Raw genomic sequence first — 14,494 nt, forward strand, 5'->3', positions numbered from 1 at the left:
GACCTGGGTCATATCCCAACCCTACTTCACATCTCTCTCTCTCCCTCGCTTCCTGTCATACTCTGTCCTAACAATAAGGAAATCAACATATATCAAATGCCTCAAATTCACTTACAGCAGGCACTTCAATTTACCTTTTCTTCTTGACTCATACACTAATCTATCATCTGTCAATAATCATCTCTGAAGAACCTGTGGAATGCTGGCCTACTAGTCCACAATCCTCATAAACGTCAAAATAGGAGCTGAAGTGCTAGGTACTGTGTGGAATACTTTTTTTTGGCATTTCAAAGCATGGTTGTGATGGAAATGATAAATATTATGATAGGATAAAATGTACACCATTTATCCAACACTTTCTAAAAATCTTAGCTTTAAACTTCTCAGCTTCTTGTTAATATGGAGAACCCAGTGCATTGGCTATAGGGGAAAGGGAGTGGACAGGAGTGTGCAGACAGACAGGAAATGTACAGCAACACCCACTGAGGTCTAAATACACTTAATTACCACAAGTCATGAAATTTCAATTGGGCGACTCACAGTGATTAACCCACAGTCTCATAGTCATGGTGGTATCCATACATACTAAGCAGAGGGGAGGAAAATAATAAACAAATAACCCTCTAAAGTTTGAATAACCAGATGTGGTGTTGAGCACATTGTGGTCTTTACTGCTTCATGTCTGCCCAACCCTGGCTGTCCAACCCGCTCATTAACATTTCATTTGAGTTAGAAGACTCAAGGCTGGCGGCCAGCGGGGGATTTCATATGACAAGGTGTTAATCATCCAGCTGAGACTGTCAACTGAGAAGGGAAAATCATTTTGGTTATTTAAATAACATAAATAACAGGTCATCATGATGAACAATATAGTAAAAGAAAAACACCACAGACACACAACAAAGGTCAATCATGAGGAAAATAATATTAAAATGAACTGATTTTCGAGTTTTCTACGTCTTGAAACTGTGCTATGGTGATATTAAAATGATGCACCTCAAAAACAGAACAAAATAATAAACGAGTAGAACGTTTACAATTTTACGCAGGATTTACGCACAGGTTTTACGCACGTTCTGTTGTTTTTTATTAATAAGGAGAATTTCTCTGTCCATCGTTTGTTCTTGTTGGGTATTGTGGAGGTGCAGCAGGGGGTTGAGGTTGACTTGACATCCAGTCTACGAGATCGTCATAGGTTATCAGTAGCAGATAACTCCGAGTTATTTTAGGAACACTTTTGCCGTACGTGCCAACTTCGATCTTGGGGGCTTGATTGTCCAACTTTCGGAACAAGACCACCTCGTCCACTGACCAAATCGCATTACATCGCACATCACATCACATTGGCCACAGTGAGGTAAAGTTTTAAAGTTTCGTAAGGGCTTTCCCTCCTTTCTCCCACTTGTTGAGAAACGAACACCGTTCCTCCCATCGTCAAACTGCGTCAGACCCCATGTGTTTGGGAAAGTTTCCTTGTAGTGTGTTGGGTTGGGAAACGTATTTAAGCCCTGGGTACAGATGTGCCGATCAGCTCAGTGCAAACTACTGCAGCTGCTGCTCACTGACACATGTGCTCAGTTTTATTAGAGAGCGAGGATGCGTCCAATACTTTTGGCTCTAGTTGTCAGCTTCGTCGTGAAAGAAGTTCAAGGTTGGGGATACAAGGATGGAGTACTTCATAACTCTATATGGCTAGGTAAGTTTGCATTCCTAAAACGCATACCTTTAACTGAAACAATTGCGAAGGTATTGAATACATACGGATTTTTACAACGTGGTGACTTACAAGCTGCTGCTTAATGTTCTTTTTTTATGACGATTTTGTTAAAGTAGGCTATGCAATAATGCAATGTCTGCTTTAGGACATGTGATGTTGACACACACAGAAGAAGAAATACAAATTTACGGTTCTTACATTAGGGAATTACACCTTGCCATGGTAGACTGCAACCCAACTAGCTGAAAAGCACATTACCAAGTTGTGACAAAGTAAAACATATTCAGGATTTGTATGTGTGTATATGTACATGTGTAGATACGGTAGGCTATTTCTAATATATTTAAAGGATAAAAGATGTGAATAATGTATTTCTCACATCGCAATCTAAGCTTTTTATAATATATGATAAGGTCATCAGCTTTGAACTACCGGTAATCAGATTGACTTTAAAATTCTAATGATAACAAAGGGAGGAAAGTGCATCAGTAAAGAGAGGTAAGGTAATCTGCTTCAGACAATTAGTGAGTATGCTACACATCTGGAACCAGTGAATAAAGGTTTACAGTAATGCGTCACACCCACCCACCCACCAACAGCCTATTGTTTGGATCTGTAAAATACTGTGTGTGGAGCAACACGCCACAACATTTAATGGGTCCTTGGCATTACAGAGCTTGAGGTTAAGTAAGTGTAAAGACTGCCCCTCGGCCAAGTTGCTGAGGTGGGCCCTCCTCTGCCATCTGCAAGATCATGCATGCGTGATGTCAAAACAGGGCAGAAAAGGAGCGAGTCGAGCTCCCCTGAATGGACTCCATACCTGTACCGACGCCAAGTGGGCCATACTCAGGCCAGCTGCTGCATGGCTTAGGCCTGACATGTTCTGCTCAGCTGCACTTTACGTAAATGTTAACTTTCCCCTCTGTAAACCTTAAAAGATTGCACCATGTCAATATTATGGGTTTGGATTTGTGTCATCATGCCATCCACCCGGGAGAGCTGCTTGAATTTCTTTGCGGGAGACCTGTGCTGGGAATTTTAAACAGAGAGAGAGAGAGGGGGAGAGAGAGAGAGAGAGAGAGAGAGAGAGAGAGAGAGAGAGAGAGAGAGAGAGAGAGAGAGAGAGAGAGAGGAGAGAGAGAGAGAGAGAGAGAGAGAGAGAGAGAGAGAGAGAGTGTGTGTGTGTGTGTGTGTGTGTGTGTGTGTGTGTGTGTGTGTGTGTGTGTGTGTGTGTGTGTGTGTGAGAGAGAGAGAGAGACAGACAGAGACAGAGACAGACAGACAGACAGACAGAGACAGAGGACTTTGTCTGAGGGATGTTGAAAAGTTTACTTACCAAAAGTCCCCTCTCTTGTGCCTCCACCCGCAGAGCAAGCTGCAGGAGTCTACCACCGGGAATCTCGTAAGGGGAGATATCAGCTGACGTTCAACGAGGCCAAGGCAGTGTGCAAGTACGAGGGGGGAACTCTGGCAACGTACCAACAGCTGGAGGCTGCGCGTCAAATAGGTCTGTATGTCTGTATCTACGTATGTATTAGTTCGCTGGAGGCTTAGAGTGCCTCTGGCGAAAAAATAAAAAAGTGCTGTCAATTGTCCCTCGAAAGTTTGTGTGTGTGTGTGTGTGTGTGTGTGTGTGTGTGTGTGTGTGTGTGTGTGTGTGTGTGTGTGTGTGTGTGTGTGTGTGTGTGTGTGTGCGTGTGCATGTGTGTGTGCGTGTGCGTGTGTGTCAGTAAAAGTTGCACACGTGCATCTGGGTGTGAATCGGATGCAGGATGCGCATTACACAGCCATAAACAAGTGTCCAGGGATAGTTTCAGGAATTTGTTGTTTCAGTTTGTGTTGGACTTTGATGCACTGCATAGACTGATGGCAAACATGAAGAACTGAGGCTTTTGGTAGGCCCACATAAACGATTCCATCAGTTCTGTCCTGTTCTCTGTTGAGAATAATTGCATGACAACTATGCTTTTCTTTGATGGTTAACACCTGTGATCTTTTGATTCGAGGGATTACACCCGAACCACAGAGATCCTTTCCAGGCACATTCTTTGTGTGGCTTTAATGACTTTTGATGTGCACTGGTGCCCGCTTGACTGTCCCTGAGGGGCCTGTTGTTGTTCGCTATTTCCTGCCAGTTCCTGCCATGTGGGCAAGAGTTGCAAGCCACTGGACTTCTTTTTGAAGGGATTTTTTTTTTTTTACCTCTGCCAAGGATGTTGTGTTTTAGGTCGTGTTGGTTTGTCTGTTTGTCTGTCAGCAGGATAGCTGACAGACAAACAGAGTGCATTTAGTTTTGGGCTTTGTGCTTTTATTTTGTGACAGGACAGTGAAGATATTGACAGGAAGCGAGTGGGGAGAGAGAGATGGGGAAGGGCTGACAAAGGATCCAGGCAGGAATCGAGTGTAGCAGAGCAGTGCCCAACCGCTTGAGCCACGGCAGGGCCGAAGAGATTTTTTAACTGGATCAATTATATCGTCCATGTAGACACATTACTACTGCCTCTTTTTTCCAAACAAGATGCTTTTGTACTTTTGTACATGTTTTATAAACTTGAGGTGGGGGTTGTCTGGGTTGCGGTAAGAGACGACAACCGTTCATTGTCTGATTTCTCTTGCTGTGTGGGAGCTGTCTTGTAGAAAAAGGTTTTCCCACCACAGCAATCCTTAACCGAGTGTCGCTCACAGCACAGTCGAGATGGAATACCAATTGCTTTAGAGCTACATTTGTAAAGACTGGTACCTAGCAAAGCACCTGGTACTGGATAGTCAGCAACGCTGAAAATACAAAGTACCGAATTAAACAAATCACATTCAATTACTCTGCCGTCATTGTATGTCTTTGGCATATTGACTTCTAAACCAAAACAAAGCAAGCATGACCTCATTAGACACCATAGGTGGGATCCAAAAAGCTGTCTCTTTGAACAAACATGGTTACTTCATTGATCCAGAGGGAACGCCAGTTTCATTTTTATCCCACCACTGTTTATCACCTCTTGACATATTAACTGTTATATTTCATCACTCTAACCTCTCTTGTGTTTATTTGCTTTCTGGGCCCACACACAGGATTTCATGTGTGCTCTGCGGGCTGGTTGGACAAAGGACGGGTGGGCTACCCCATTGTCAAGGCCGGAGCCAACTGTGGCTTCGGAAAGGTTGGCATCATCGACTACGGCTTCAGGCTGAACAAGAGTGAACGCTGGGACGTCTACTGCTACAACCCCAACGGTGTGTATGTAAACTGTATGTAATTACTGTATGTAACCCAGTGAGAGTGGTCTATGCACTTTGGGTATATTGGCAACGTCAATTGGGAACATTTAAAAAAAATTAAAGTAGGTCTTATTTTTGGAACATACTCAGTGAATGTGCAGACCACACTCTCACACTACCAACTACTATCTGCTATGCAGAACTCTAAATTAACTCCTGCCAACCTGTCAAAATGCTGGTGAAAATTCAATTTGGTAAGTAGAAAAGAAAGCTTACTAGACAATTTGGACCATTAGTGAGTGTAAGTGAGTATGAGTGTGCGTTTGGCTAGTAAGATTAACATCGCCATTTTGGCTGGTGATGAAAGAAGTTCATTTCAAGCCCTGAAGCCACGCATTGTTAATTTAATGTGTAGGCCTATGTGTGCTTACTCACATGGAACATGCTATTAAAGTGGTCTATTTCTCATTTTCCTCATGTGAGAATTGCACAGCCATTGAAATACTTAGTAAGATTTGTACGTACCGCTATACTGTATTTACTCTTTGTGGGAAGGGCTGAGACAACTGGGTGTGAGGCCTCTTGCGGTGGTGGTGTGTACCCAAGACTTGTCATGGGTCAAACGCATTGTGGTTTTGGGTGGGAGAGGCTGGTACAGAGGTAATACATCTTTTCCACGGAAGAAGGTGTCAGCTTCCCTCCAAAGAGAAAGGGGCCTACGTCGGTTACGTCAAATAACTTTTGACGGCCTGTGGCTCACTTGTGAGTCATTCTAAGAGATCTTGAAATAAGTGAAAACAATTTATGGTCACCAAGGGCAACAGAGACTTATTCACCAGGTGCTTGATCATGTGGCCATCTGTTTTTATGGAATGTGGTTTTGGGGAAAATGTTGCAAGAGTCGGATGTGTCAGTAAAAAACTGAAATGTTCAAAATTAACTGGTATTGGTCAAATTTGCTGAAAATAGGGACATGAGGACTGTTACGATAAAATATTTGACCTGAAAAATATAAAAGCAGAGCCCTTTTTCTTAGCCTGATGAAAATAATGTAAGCAATTAAGAAAAAAACCTAGTCAAATTTACGTTTCGCTTGGTTGCTTGGATACTCTGGTTGGTAGAGTCACTCAATAGGCTGATATCATTTCTCCTCAGTGGGGCCTTTCTTTGTGGTAAGGACTGGAAATTAGGTTTTGCTCGGTTGCTTAGATACAGTGGCTGATATACTATGCTGTCTCATCGGCTTATATCAGACTTCATATAAAGGAGGACCATCTTTGTGGTCTACACTTAAGACATCCAAATGCAGGGATGAGGTGGAGTGGTGGAGGGGGTTGATGACGATGGTAGCACCAAGACACTGTGACGAATGATGACATGCGTGTGTAAAGTTTGGATGAGTCACTGTATCGAAGCGAAACAGAGAACATCCTGATGCTCCTGAGAACTTCCCCATCTGGTTTAGTCAGGGCTGATGACAGCTTTGGTTGGGCCCAGGACAAAGTCATCTGAACGCCCCCCTCCCTGCTCAAAACATATAATGTAATGGGGACCCAATTCTGGGCCCCTTCTATCCATGGGCCGTGACAACTGACCTCTTTGCCCAACTGCCCACCCGTCGTTGTCTTCCCTGGGTGTAGTATTCACGTGTGCGTAAATGTCACTTTCCTTTTAAAAAAGTATTTGTTCTGACGTTAACAATGTTTACACAACGGTCGGTCTCCCCTGTAAGGGTGTATCTGAAATCCACCCAGATGAGTACTCGCTGCCAGTGAACATTTCATTACTGCATGGAGGTTTTGTGACTCTGACTCGCCAAGATGCTACCGGATAGCCAGCTGGAATAGGTTATGTCTAATTGGTCTCTGGCTGTATGACTATGGTGCTTTTTTGGGTGATTCAAGTCTATTAGACTGTATTTAGGTGACAGTTTAGTAGTAGTTTCAGCATCTGCATAATGTGTTGCAACTATTGAATAGAAGGCATTGGGCCTTCATCACTTTCCATCATCATCATCATCATCATCATCATCATCATCATCATCATCATCATCATCATCTCTCTCTCTCTCTCTCTCTCTCTCTCTCTCTCTCTCTCTCTCTCTCTCTCTCTCTCTCTATCTCACACACACACACACACACACACACACACACACACACACTGAAAAGACGTTACTACCAAAGTACGACCAGAGATGGATAAAACTAAAGGCACCTAGATCATAGAGAATTGTTGAGACTACACTGCTACAACATTACACAAGTCTTAAGTGATACATTATGACTTTGTCATTGCTCATCGCCATTCTGGTAACAAAAAATTTATAATCAGGGCCCTTTCCTCAGAGTTTTTGAATATACTTTTTGGGTTTTTTGCCATCATTTGGACTGTACAGTGAGAGAGTGTGACAGGAAATTAGTGGGAGAGACTGATGGTGAAGGACTGGGAAATGACCTCGGGTCGGAATCGAACCCTGGTCCCTGGTGTGGAACAGCACCTTAGCCCACTGATTGGCCATGGTCCGAGTTTTTTTTAAGTGATAAATTGCATTACTGTCTAAAGTGAGAGTAAAGTGTGGACCTGTAGGCTACAGTATATAGGGGGCCCACACATAGTCAGATTTATGCAGATGTCTGGTGGGGGGCACAATGGAACTGATTGTACACAGGGCCTTCGATTTGTTGCTATACCCCTGGCACAGCATGTACATGACACCACATTGAGAGGCAACATATCTCTGCTGGAACCAGTGATGTGAGCACCGCAGAGAAAGAGTGCTGTATACAGTATGGCCACACATGTGGAAGACAAGGCACAGTACCAGATGTGGCTTTAGTATGCGCTTATTCCCCATGGAGGAGGCCATGCGACTGGAGGACTGGAGGCAGCCCAGATTCTGGTCTTTTTTTCTCCCCGATTCTTACAGTGCAGTGAATGCGGCGGTTTGTGTTTTTGGGTCAAAGCTTGAGAATTTAGCTGGAGCCAAATGGACAATCAGCCTGTTTCCTACCCCCTAGGAAGCCATTGATGTCACAACGCACATATGGACCTCATATTCTTGTTCGCCCAAGAGTGAGGTTGCATTTCACATTGCTGTATGTGTAATGCAATATTTCATCAAGACCGCACATATGGTGTTCATTAATATTTGTTTGATTTTTGTCCAACAATTGAAGTCATATCACTTGCTGAAGTCCACTCAGAACTCTTATCTTTCTTATTACCAATTTATTTGGTAGGTTGGCACGTCCTTTCACACTATTACCTAATAAGTGGGAGTGGGATTATCCCAAGACACCTTATAAACAATAAACAATTGAGGCACCCCAGACTATAAACACTACACATGTGCCATTTCTTTGTTTTTAAGATATTGTTTTGTTCTTTTCAGACTTTATTGGTGACAGGACAGTTTGAGAGAGACACAGGAAACGTTTTGGGAGAGAGAGACGGGAAAGATCTGGCAAAGGACCCAGGCCGGAATCGAACCCGGGTCAGCAGCATAGAAGATGTGTGCCCTTCCATTAAGCCACGGCAGGGCCACATGTGCCATTTCTAGGGACCTTACACATCAAACAGATGCATTGTCATTGTCTTCATTTTCTTTTTTAGGCAGCTAAGCATAGGTCAAGAAATTGGTCTCGGAATCAGAAAGTCTCAGATGTGAATCCCATCACCCATGGCTAAGTGCCTTTGAGCAACGCACCTAACCACATATTGCCTGCAAACAATAGTCTGTATGTAGCTTCTTCATGCAAGTGGGCGAAGGGTTTACTCGGGTCGAAGGGTTTACTCACTTCTGGCTGAAGAAACTCAACTATCATATCAATATTGTTATATCAATACAGAAAGAATTTTTGGGGGGCTTTTTTATTACAGGACAGTGTGAGAGTAGACAGGAAATGATTGGGAGAGAGAGATGGGGCAGAGCCGGGAAATGAACCCGGCCGGACTCGAACCGGGGTCCCTGTGGGCAATGTAAGTCCAAATGTGGGGGGCATCCTGCGCCACAGCACCCCCAATACAGAGAATCTTTTAAACAGATTAAGACAGGGCCATTACCAGTTTTTGTGACCATAATGTTTTAAAACACAGCTGAGGGAGCTAATTAGGAGGCGCTGTGACATTTGGGCTTACAGGACATGCCCACAGGGATCCCGGTTCCAGTCCGGATGGGGTCATTTCCCAGCCCTACCAGAGATTAGAACATAGGGAGAAGACTCAGTCTGATTGGTTCCCATTACAGCCATTTAGCTTTGCATGCATAATGCAGTTCCTGAGTGTAGTTGGCGAGCGTCGGTAAGTCTTTCATGTGGGAATATGTATGGAATGGAAAGGGGAACCTATCTAATACACTGCTACAGCAATTTCCAGTCACAAATCTCATCAACTAAACATCCCTGGTAAGCACTATGACTGGTGTTTAACAATAGGCTGTATTGACAAATCGTGCAGGTGTGTAGTTTTACAGCAGGGAAGAAGATTTCGACCTGTACTCGCTAGCATCCCACTAATGTTTATGGGTTTGGCCTAATAAAAATTGAACTTTGTGACCCAGTATATAATAATCTAGTGGTGCAAAATAATCGAAACGCTACTCAAACGAGGCCTTATTATTTCTAGTTTCGACCTCAATATAAATATTTCAGGGCAAAAAATTATAAAAAATCACAAAAATTATAATAGTAGAAAACTCTATTGACACCCATTAATTTTGCACTTGTTCGGATTAGGGTTAGCCATTTGTGGCTAGTAGCTTGTTCCGCGAGTGAACACCCCCTGGCCCTACCCCATATCTCTCTCACAATTGTTTCCTGTCTCCTCTCATTCTGTCATGTCGTAATAAAAGCCACCCCCCCCCCCCAAAAAAAAAAAAGAAAGGAGCTAATTAACTACGTTTCTTTAGAGGAAAATGTCAGCTAAATGCAATGTAATGTGACTGTAGCAAAGGGGAGTAGAGTTGCCCCGCCGGGACTTGAACCCAGACCTGCTGGGGTAGTAAACTGGGGCTCTGACTGCAACACCAAAGAGCCAGGCTCGTTGGTGTGACAGTCAGAACACACCCACAACCCTAGTGATGGTCACTCCATCACGCTGCCTTCCCCTTCGGGTGCACTTCACACACTCATGGTGTCCCTCACGTAAATGCCCATCATGCTTCTCCCATCCAGTGTGCCCCATCATCAATGCTTCACCCATTACTGGGGTCCCTCACATGGAATTACCGCTCACACACAATGGGCACGCTTCTGATGGCCTAACGGCAGCTATCCCACTTCTGACACCATTTGTAGCGAAGGGGAGTAGAGTTGCCCTGCCAGGACTTGAACCCAAACTGGGGCTCTGACCACTACACCAAAGAGCCAGGCTCGTTGGTGTGACAGTCAGAACACACCCACAACCCTAGTGATGGTCACTCCATCACAGTGACCCAGCCGTGGCTCATAACGGCTGGGCAGTGGACTGCTACGCTGGTGACCTGGGTGCGATTTTGGCCCGGGTCATTTGCCGTTCCTTCCCTGTCTCTCTCTCCCAACTCGCTTCTGTCTCTCCTCCACTGTCCTATCCCGAAAAATAATAACGGCTTAAAAAATACAATATATTCAATGTGGTCCTGCCGTGGCCTAACGGTAGGGCACTGGGTTACTACGATGGCAACCCAGGTTCGATTCTGGCCCGGGTCATTTGCCGAACCATTCCCATCTCTGTCTCCCCACTCATTTCCTGTCTCTCCTCCACTGATCTATCAAAATAAAGGCAAGAAAGCCCTAACAATATATTAAAATAAATACATTCAATGTAATGTAAATGTAATGCAATGCAATGTCTCTCCCCTCACAGCTAAGGAATGTGGAGGTGTGCACACAGACCCTCAGAAGGTGCTGAGCTCCCCTGGGTACCCCAACGAATACCCTGACGAGCAGATCTGCTACTGGCACATCCGGGTCCGCTACGGCCAGAAGGTCCACATGCGCTTCCTGGACTTTGACATCGAGGATGACACGGCTTGTCTTAGTGACCACTTAGAGATCTACGACAGCTATGACGACGTGTCAGGATTTGCGGGAAGGTGAGATACTGATGATACTTGCGCTAAGTTTTCATCTTTTGTCACCCTATGTGTTGCAAACAGAATTGGCTTAGAGGTGCAGAGACTGACAGAAATGTTCACACTTTTACCTGCCCCCTTTTTACCTGCCAGGAGGGGCTTGGGCCAGGTATTGCAATGACTTTTACGTCAGGCGTTTACGTCAGGCGTTTACACATCACTGGATCAGATCCGTGCTTGAGTGAATATATGGGCTCTGGCGTCTTCAAATTGTTCCACCTTTGAAATCGTTTTCCAGCGTTTTAATGTGCATGGACAGTGCATCCGCGATGGAAACGATACAGAAACAGTTTAATGTAAACTTAGCCCCTGTCTGTCTGCCTGTCTGTGTCTGCCTGTCTATGTCTGCCTGTCTGTGTCTGCCTGTCTGTGTCTGCCTGTCTGTCTGTCTGTCTGCCTGTCTGTGTCTGCCTGCCTGTCTGTGTCTGTCTGTCTGTCTGTCTGTCTGCCTGTCTGTGTCTGTCTGTCTCTCTGTCTGTCTCTCTGTCTGTCTGCCTGTCTGTGTCTGTCTGTCTCTCTGTCTGTCTGTCTGTCTGTCTGCCTGTCTGTGTTGTGTTGTGTTGTGTTGACCAGGGGCCCAGGTTGCTATCTCTGATTGTTCTCCTTTGAAGTATGGGTCAGGGACGGGTAGTGCAAGCCTGTAATTGGTCGTATGCATCCTGCCAATTCTGGCAATGGTGGAATGTAAACAAAGTTGGTGGCCACTCAATCTGTTTTTTTTAACTTTAGCTACTGTGTATTTTTACAGGTTCTGTGGAGATGAGTTACCAGAAGATTTTATCAGCACAGGTATTGTCACAAAATCTGCTTCTTTAAAAAATTGTGAAAGTGGTGGTGGTGGTGGTGGTGGTGTGTGTGTGTGTGTGTGTGTGTGTGTGCGTGCGTGCGTGAGTGCGTGCGTGCGTGTGTATGTGTTTGGTTAATTATGGCTGCAGAAGAAATTAAAATCTGGTTGATTACTTGTATACTTCTAACATTTTTTTGTATTTGGGCGTAACAACTACTTGGATATCTCTGTTGCCAGGAAATGTCATGACCCTCAAGTTCCTGTCCGACTCCTCAGTAACAGCTGGCGGCTTCCAGCTTGAGTACACCGCAGTGGATGCGAACCCCTCCGACGAGACCAACACATTCACCTGACCACTGTTCACATCTCTCTCTCTCTCTCTCTCTCTCTCTCTCTCTCTCTCTCTCTCTCTCTCTCTCTCTCTCTCTCTCTCTCTCCCATCACTTCTTTTTTAAGAGAGAAAAAATGACTTGTTTTGTATTTGTAGTTCACTTTAATAATTTATCATGGTGTTGTTTACTGTATTGATGCGAACTAGTCTACAATGCTGTTTGAAATTAAATGTGTATTCTTTTACAAAAGTTTGTCATGTGTCATGAAAAGTACCTTCTGTTTTCATTTAATTTTGTGTCAAACTGAAATAAAATGTTTTTAAATAAAAAGAGTTGTATTTGATACCTTTAGGCCTACTTTGTTTGGTCTATCATGCATTGGTCAGACATCCTGTTCAATCAAGGAGGAAAAAGTGAGTAAAAAACCCAAGTATGTTCAACTGCAGTGTGCAGGGCGGGGGGCAGGTCAGGATCACATCTCCCTCCTCCCCCTGAGCACATCTCCCTCCTCCCCCCTGAGCACATCGACTGCCTCCCCCTTGTCATTCAGCGCTAAACTTCTACACGGGAAGAAAAATAGCTCTGGAAGTCACTGCACCGTGCAGAGCAAAGACGCAGAGTTTTCACAAATAAAATCGTAGATCCATTCTCTCTACTCCACTAATGTATAGGCCTAATGGTTTGGTGAGTGTAGGAAACACGAGCTGGGAGCTTTGAGTGAACCTCGTGATGAACAGCACGCGAGGCTGTTTAGTATAATTTATTAATCCCGAGGGAAATTAATATAAGGACAGCTACATGTAGTAGGCCTATTTGTTAACGCATGGGTCTAATTTGAATAATTAAGTGTATCTTCTATCTTAGTTTGAAGACCAGATATGTGGTGCCAGTTTCTAAAAATCGAAAGATGGGTACAAGAAAAGTGCAGTAAAACGCCTGTGCAGTGGCGAATTATTCCATGTGTGATCCGCTCGAAATTAAACATAGGTACCCATCATTGAAAACGAAAGCATGAGCACATTCTTCAAAGTCCCAAAGCCTGGATGCTGTCGCCACAATATCTTTAGGATTGGGGACTGGACTCTGAGCAGGCCATTGCAGTAGCCTTTGGTATCCTTCGCGCATCTGCCCCGCTTCCAAACTGACACCCTGACACATGACACATTCAGCATTAACCTTTTGTTTTTAACCGTCTAACAGCGCATACCATTATCATTAAATCAATGGAACCTAAAGCAGTTGCAGAGACCGTTTCATATTGGATCAATCCCTTCTCCTTTACTATGAAAGAGAAAGTAAGGTCAAGGACAAATTATTCTATCTAAATGGAAATAAACACTCATGCATTTGGTTGTCAAGTCTGTCGCCCTGAAAGTTCTACTAGCCTACATGCATATGATAGAGGCACGCCCGATTAGCCTACGTGCGCATACATTATTCTGCAGTTGGCATAATTCATAGGTTACAAATTTACAGATAGGCCTAGCAATAGATGACAAAAATACCCTGTACCGAAATTTCTAAGCATCTGCCTCGCCATCAATTGTATCGAAACGAGGTCACCTCGTCATCTGCTCCACTCCCATGGTTTTTAAAATGTAGGCTATTTCCCGCTGCCTTCCCTTTGTTATTGATCCGAAAACATCCCTTTTTTTAAATTGGGCTACTCTCCTCTTGTGGGGAAGGAACACGTGTGAAAGGGGAAAGTGGAGAGTTATTAAAAATTACCCTATCGTGGGTAATCTCTCTCTCTTTCTCTATCTCTCTCTCTTTTACGCACGAAGTTGAGGTGGCTAGCCTGTGATGATCAGCAGGGGGAAATAGACGCGTGATGCGACATATGTCGATTCAGCATAGAAATGCTTCGCAAGTTTTTGTTTTTAAACTTCCATCCCAACGTAGTAGGCCTATAGGGCCAAAGGAAAATTAAATAATCACAGCGTCGGCTACCAAACGCGCGTCAAGTTGGACGCCAGCACAGCAATATTCTATCTTGATAGAACATGGTTCCTATAACTTTACCGACAATAATAGATTTAAAAAAGTACCCTACCATAACGGCAGATAAGCGGGATAACGGCCTTCGAGGTCGACCGGTTATACGAAATGAATGGCTTGGCTGCGCGCGTCGCCAAAGTTCAAAGCCGCCGCCTCGCCATTAATTTCGTATAACCGGTCACCTCGTCGGCCGTTATCCCTTACTTATTTAGCACTCCAAACGACGAGACACGATACAAACTGTGTGCATAGAATACAGTGTAGGCTACTATGCATTCGCCGGAGAAGACATTTGGCGCAAATTCTCAAATAGGGTGACGTCGGGATGGCGTGGG

General features: G+C 44.3%; 1 protein-coding gene across 1 annotated transcript; it reads left to right on the forward strand.

Moving 5' to 3' along the window:
* The first annotated feature begins 1,153 nt into the window (after positions 1-1,153).
* Positions 1,154-12,459, forward strand: tnfaip6 (tumor necrosis factor, alpha-induced protein 6). Its single transcript, XM_063214160.1, has 6 exons — positions 1,154-1,696; positions 3,087-3,224; positions 4,787-4,948; positions 10,775-11,003; positions 11,791-11,831; positions 12,067-12,459. Exons 1-6 carry the CDS (start codon positions 1,597-1,599, stop codon positions 12,180-12,182), a joined length of 786 nt encoding a protein of 261 aa, XP_063070230.1. The 5' UTR covers positions 1,154-1,596; the 3' UTR covers positions 12,183-12,459.
* Positions 12,460-14,494: the final 2,035 nt, after the last annotated feature.

Source organism: Engraulis encrasicolus, chromosome 13 (assembly GCF_034702125.1).
Source record: "Engraulis encrasicolus isolate BLACKSEA-1 chromosome 13, IST_EnEncr_1.0, whole genome shotgun sequence".
Lineage (NCBI taxonomy): Eukaryota > Metazoa > Chordata > Actinopteri > Clupeiformes > Engraulidae > Engraulis > Engraulis encrasicolus.